Source organism: Amborella trichopoda, chromosome 9 (genome assembly GCF_054954075.1).
Source record: "Amborella trichopoda isolate Santa Cruz 75 chromosome 9, AtrichopodaSantaCruz75HAP2 v2.0, whole genome shotgun sequence".
NCBI lineage: Eukaryota > Viridiplantae > Streptophyta > Magnoliopsida > Amborellales > Amborellaceae > Amborella > Amborella trichopoda.
In genome coordinates this window covers 7,183,693-7,190,460 of record NC_142344.1, presented here as the reverse complement: position 1 = coordinate 7,190,460, position 6,768 = coordinate 7,183,693, and the positions used below count along the sequence as shown (strand labels likewise).

The 6,768-nt window shown below is 33.9% G+C and overlaps 1 protein-coding gene across 1 annotated transcript; it reads left to right on the top strand.

The window, feature by feature from the left end:
- Positions 1–3,244: 3,244 nt before the first annotated feature.
- ATSLY1 (Sec1/munc18-like (SM) proteins superfamily) lies at positions 3,245–6,768 on the top strand. Its single transcript, XM_006828674.4, has 2 exons — positions 3,245–3,501; positions 4,395–6,768. Exons 1-2 carry the CDS (start codon positions 3,471–3,473, stop codon positions 6,236–6,238), a joined length of 1,875 nt encoding a protein of 624 aa, XP_006828737.1. The 5' UTR covers positions 3,245–3,470; the 3' UTR covers positions 6,239–6,768.

Below are 6,768 nucleotides of genomic sequence, written 5' to 3'. Positions count from 1 at the left end.
TACAAAGTTTTTCTAGTGCCAGATGAAACTTTCCCGTAGGCTTTCACCTTTAGTTTTCTTTTCTATCATTTTAAAAATTTCTAATGAATTCTTTTTTTTATATTTGGATTAACTCTTTTTTTTAGATAGTTCGATGTTTGATATACTATATGTTTCTTCCACTTTTAGGTTGAAATTGAAGTCCTTGATGATGAGGTAAACTTTTAGGTCTATACATATTGTTGTAAATTATTCGATAGTCATTTGGTTCCATTGTTCATGGTTTCATTACTTTTGCAATATATGGGGCTATTCATCGACCAAGCACAAAGTTCGAAATAAACTTTTTCGAACTTTGTGACATACCCAAGCTATCAGATTTCACATTAGATGGTTGTAAGTAATTGTGACCTGCCTATTCCAAAGGTAAATGATCTCGTTGTATACAATCCCATTTGTTAATATGTTCAAGCATTTTTCCTTTTCATTTATAATGTGGATCAAATGGGGACTAACATGCCTTATAGGGCTAATATCTTCTATGATGGTCCTAGAAAGAGTTTCTATAGATTTTTCTTAAATATTTATTGAATATTGTAACCATTTTTATTTTGGTTTATTCACATTTGTTATTTTTATTGTGATGTGTACAAAATCCTTTGATTTCATTCATTATTGCAATTTTTTGATATAGTTAATTATTTTATTTTAGGGATAATTATGACATATGAATATGTAATTTTTTGTTTGTGACCTTTTTGTTCTAATGTAGATTGATGATATTTTTATTTTTAAAGAAATTATTATATTTTTATTTGATATATGGAATATTTAGGCATTGGTTGTTTCATAATATATGCACATTTTCTAAACTTTATTGCATTTCATAATTTTTCTATAATATATATACCTATCCCTAAATATACATCTTTTACCTGTCTCTACTCTTGACTTGAAATCACATGCCTTCAACATACTATGACTTGGAATCACATGATAGACTTCGGAATAATATGCTTTAGTTGTGATAATATTGTGACAAGCCTTTTTTTTTTTTTTTGTTATAAATGCATTTGGAGCATCTCTCTACCTAACGTCCAACCAACAATGAACTTGTGGACCACAATAAAAAATAAAGAAAAGCAAAAAATAAACCTTAAGATATTTTGATAATTTAAATTTGGCAAAATGTAATTACCAAATTCCCCTAATGGTTCCCAACGTGAATAGGGATAATTTAGAATTTTAAAATTTTTGAGTGGCAACTTATTGAATAAAGGTAATTATTTAAAAAAAAAACTATAAAATTTTAAATTTTTTGAGTGGCACCTTATTGAATAAAGGTAATTATTTTTTTCAAAAAAAAAACTATAAAATTTTAAATTTTTTGAGTGTCACCTTATTGAATAAAGGTAATTATTTTTTTAAAAAAAACTATAAAAATTAGTAACGATGATAATTTCTATGGAAAAAAATAAAAATAAATATAGCAATATCTTAAATAAAATTATGGTGTTGATAAAAAAATAAATTTAAAAGAAATTTCAATAAAAAAAAGTGTGAAACAAAACAATAAAAAGGATATTATAAAGAAAACAAAATAGTGAGCAAGCTTAAAATGAAGAATCAAACAAAACAAATATCCTAAAGAAACAAAATAGGGAGCAAGCTTAAAATGACAAACTAAAGTCGATGATATATGATATGCTTCAACAAACATCACGCGCCATTTCTTCTTATATTCAGTAATCTTTTTGGGGTTTCAACCAAGAGTGGTGAACCTATCAGTTTCGTTTCAACCTTCATTCAACATTATTATGTTGAGCCATTTATAAACTTATTATGTTCAGTTATGCATCAAATCTGAGTCAGAATTTGATGTTTTTCATAGTCTATGCTTAATTTTCACTATAGATGACCCACAACCCCATTATAATCACTATAGATGGCCCACCGCTCCATTATAAAAGATTGAGGCATAAATATGTGCATTATAGACGCCTTTAATAGATTCTTGGCTCAAGGTTTATAAGATAAAACATAAATAATAAAGATTTATAGAATAAATTAAAATTTACAGAAAATTTAAATTAAAGATTTTACAAAATAAAAATAATAAAATAAAATTATATTGATATCATTGATTTTGCATTGTTTTTTATTGAGCTTTTAGTAATCTTTTTTGTTAGGCAATGATAAATTTTGTTTTTAATAAAATTACAGGGAGACGAAAAAAATGAGAAAAGATGAAGAGGAGAGATTAAATTTCCAAATGACAGGGATGGAGAGAGTGAAAAGTATATCTTTGTAATAAAGATACTGTTTTCATTCTCTTTGGCCTTTTAGCCTTGCATAAAAAGGGCGATGAAAAGGAGATATAAGAATTCAAAATGGGAGAATTCAAAATAGGAGAAAAAAAATTAAAGGAGATGACAAGAAGATATAAGAATTCCAAATAGGAGAAAAAAGAGAGAGAAGAACATAAACATGCTTTTTGACAATTGTTGGATAGTTAAACTCTTATTTATTTTGTCTACAGAGAGATTTTAGTGTGAGGAAGCCAATGGAAAGATTTTAGTGTGAAGAAGCCAATGAAAAGAGAAAAAAACCGTGAGAAAGCTAATGGAAAGGGAAATCAGCCAATAGAGAAAAACGGTCGGAAAGCTAATGGAGAGAGAAACCCGGTGGGAAAAAAAAGTGAAAAAGAAGCCAATAAATAAAAACCCACCGTGAGGAAAAAGCCGTTGTGGTAAAGAAGAAAACTGTGAACAAGAAGAAGAGGCTATGAGTCCTTAGAAAAAAGCGTCACTATGAAGAAGATAGAGGACCAGGTAAAAACCCGAGTTTCGTGAAAAATACAGAGTAAATGGGTTAACGGGCAGACGTAACGGGTAAAGGTCAAAACAGGCTAAAATTGTCTTTAACTTTTTTTTTTTTTTTTTTTGGGTTAAGGGTTTTAATAAAAAAAATCGATCTTTTTTAAAAAGAAGACTATAAAAATGTTAAGATGAAGTAAAAAAACCTAAAAAAGCTCATTTTGGGTATTAGTATTTTTTTTTTCTTTTTTTTACCATCAAGATTAAAGATTTAAAGATTTTTAAATGCTTGCATTCCAAAAATCCGGAGCCCTATCAAACTATTTTCTTACTTTTATTGCGACATTAAGAAGGATGCGACATTAACAAGGGTATTTCTGTAATTTTACCGCTCGCTCTTTATTCCACGTCTAAGTTGCCAAAAGAGAGAGAGGAAGAAGAAACAGAGAGGGAGAAAGAAACAGGGATCGAGAGAGCGGCATCTCAGTTGCCAAGAGAGAAAGGGGAAAAAGAAACGGGGATCGAGAGAGAGGAAGAAGAAACAAGGATCACAATTCAGTTGCCAAAAGAGAGAGGGGAAAAAGAAACAGGGATCGAGAGAGAGGAAGAAGAAACAGGGATCGAGAGAGAGGAAGAAGAAACAGAGATCAAATCTCGAAACCCTAGTGCACAACAATGGCTCTGAGTCTTCGACAGAAGCAAACAAGTAAGTCTCCTTCTCCAATTTCTTCGTATTTGCTTTCTTTCTTTTTCTTAAATTTCCATTGAGAATTCCTCTCGTTCTCTGCAAATCGCTCAAGTTTATTTCTTTCTGATCTCTTTTATTTTTTTTCTAATCCAACTTATCTCAATTTTCGTAAAATTCCCAAGTCCCCTTTTCTCCTCCCGTTATTGGATAACCCTATTTTTGCATCTTAGTTGTGAATTACTAATATTTTTTTCTGCCTATTCTTCTTGTGATCATTTTATTCATAAACCCAATTCATTTACTTCAATCCAAACTCCCTGTTTCTCCTCTCTCTCTCTTTTTCCTTTTCTTTTTCTTTTTTTTTTTTTTTTGCATTTTTCTGTTTACATTGGTACACCGATTCATCTCTCCCCATGTGAAATTGCTGTATTCTCTTTTTCTTCTTTTTCTTCTTTTTCTTCCCTTCATTCATTCAGCATTTAGTTCCATGTTTTGTTATAGTTTCTGTTCCTGGATTGGATTTTTTTGCGCTAATTATTTGGAAACTGGCCATCTCTTTCTCTCTTCCTTTTTTGATCTCTTCATCCTAACCGCAAATGATATTCTGTCGATTCAAGCGCTCCCCATTTCTCTTTTTTTTTGGTATTTCTATTAGCTTAATTTCTGCTTCTAAGTTATTTAAAAATCCTCATTTTATCCAATTTTCCTTTTTTATATGCAGTAAGATCTTCACTAGTTCTCATTTTTCATTTTTCTATACTTTTAAGGTCATTTCATTCATCATTTGTGATCATTTCATTCATGAAACGAATCATCATTTCCCAATGCGAACACTTCACATTCTCCTAATTCACTTCCCATTTTAACCACATTTACTATTCCTAGTTTTCTCATATTTAATTTTTTTACAGACTGTGTGGCTCGTATGCTCAACCTGAACCAGCCCTTGACCACGGGTGACACAGCCAACGAAGAGGTGTACAAAGTCCTCGTTTTAGACAAATTTTGCAGAGACATTCTATCTCCATTAATCCATGTAAAAGACCTCCGAAAGCACGGCATAACATTGTATTTCACTATTGACAAAGAACGCCAAACCATTCCTGATGTACCAGCAATCTATTTTGTGCAACCCACTGTTCAAAATATCAATCGAATAGTCAGTGATGCCTCTCGAGCAATCTATGAAACCTTTCACCTCAACTTCTCTTCCTCTTTGCCTCGCCCCCTTCTCGAGAATTTGGCCACTGAAACCCTAAATTCTGATTCAATTCAACGGGTTGCAAAGGTCTATGACCAATATTTGGAGTTTGTAACCCTAGAAAATGACATGTTCTCACTAGCACAAAGAAGCACCTACGTTCAATTAAATGACCCAAAGGCTGGGGACAGGGACATACAGGTAATCATCGATGGAATTGTATCTGGCTTGTTTTGTGTTTTGGTGACATTGGGGGTTGTTCCTGTAATTCGGTGCCCTCGTGGTGGGCCTGCAGAGATGGTGGCTTCCGCCTTGGACTCGCGCTTGAGGGACCATCTTATCTCGAAGAATAATTTATTCTCAGAGAGTGGGAGTTTAGGGGCTTCATTTCAAAGGCCAATATTATGTATCTTTGATCGAAATTTCGATCTTTCAGTTGGAGTTCAGCATGATTGGAGCTATAAGCCATTGGTACATGATGTTCTAGGTATGAAGTTGAATAGGGTAAGCGTTCAAGGGGATCCATCAGGTGCTAAAGGCAAGAGTGGGTTGAAATCGTATGAGCTTGATGATTCTGATAGTTTTTGGGTTGCTAATAGCTCGGCCCCATTTCCAAAAGTTGCAGAAGAAATTGAAACCCAATTGAGCAAATATAAGCAGGATGTTGATGAGGTGAATAAGAGGACTGGAGCCAAAGATGGGGTTGATTTTGATGGGCAGGAGTTGATAGGGAATACAAAGCATCTCATGAATGCTGTGAATTCCCTTCCTGAACTGACTGAAAGGAAGAAGATTATCGACAAGCACACCAACATAGCCACTGTTTTGTTAGGGGAAATTAAGGTACGAGCCTTGGATTCGTACTATAATTTGGAGAATGATATGTTGACGAAGGGGAGCATCGATAGGAATGCCTTGCTAACTGCTTTGAAAGGTAAAGGTACCAAGATGGATAAATTGAGGCTAGCCATTACTTATCTGCTTGCTTCAGAGACTACTCCTCAATCTGAAGTCGAAGTGGTAGAGGCAGCACTGAGGGAGTCAGAAGTTGATCCTTGTGCTTTTCAATATGTGAAGAAGATAAAGTCTTTGAATATTTCCTTGGCATTGCCAAACTCGGCCAGCAAGAGCAATATTGTAGATTGGGCTGAGAAGCTTTATGGCCAATCTATTAGTGCAGTGACAGCCGGCATGAAAAACCTTCTTTCAGAGGGTAGGCAATTGGTTTTGACAAGAACTGTAGAGGCTTTAATGGAGGGTAAACCAAATCCGGATATTGATTCTTACCTTCTTTTTGATCCTCGTGCTCCTAAGTCTAGTGCTGGGGGAGCAGGAAACCATTTGAAAGGGCCTTTTAAGGAAGCGATAGTTTTCATGATTGGTGGTGGGAACTATGTGGAGTATAGTAGCTTGCAAGAATTGGTCCAAAGGCAGCAGCCGACTAAGCATCTTATCTATGGAACAACAGAGGTTCTTACTGGGGACGAGTTTGTTGAGCAGCTTACAGTTTTGGGGCAAAAGATGGGTTTGGGGAATACTGTTTCTTCTCAATAGGGAGGTTGATCGTTTTTGTTGTCTTACTGAGAAAGGCTGTTGGATCTTATTGTTTACATATCATTGAATTTTATTAGTGAAGGAATCACACAGGATCTTGTGTTTTGGTTATCTTAGGAGATTTGCGACCTTAGTGTTTTCTTCAGATAGGGAACAGCCTGACTTGAGTTCTGATTCATTGATATGGGTATAACATGGACTTCATTTTGTGTTTGCTTATTTTGTTGTGTATTTGCCTCAGTCTTGATTCTGCAACATTTTCTTGGAAGTCTAGTTGAAGATCGGAGATACATACGGTAAATTTTGTATCATGTGAGCAGCACTACTAAAAAACATAGAGATACAACAGCTAATGCATTTGTCGTTCATTCAGGAATTTTGCAGGTGAGTATTCAGTAAGGTGTTGGCTTTCTTTTTTTTTCGCTCTTTTTTTTTATTTGTTTGTTTGTCTGATAAGAAAACCTTTTGGTACTCATGCTTATTGTTGGCTGATCGGTTTTAATGGTCTGTCTATACATTGCATTTATATC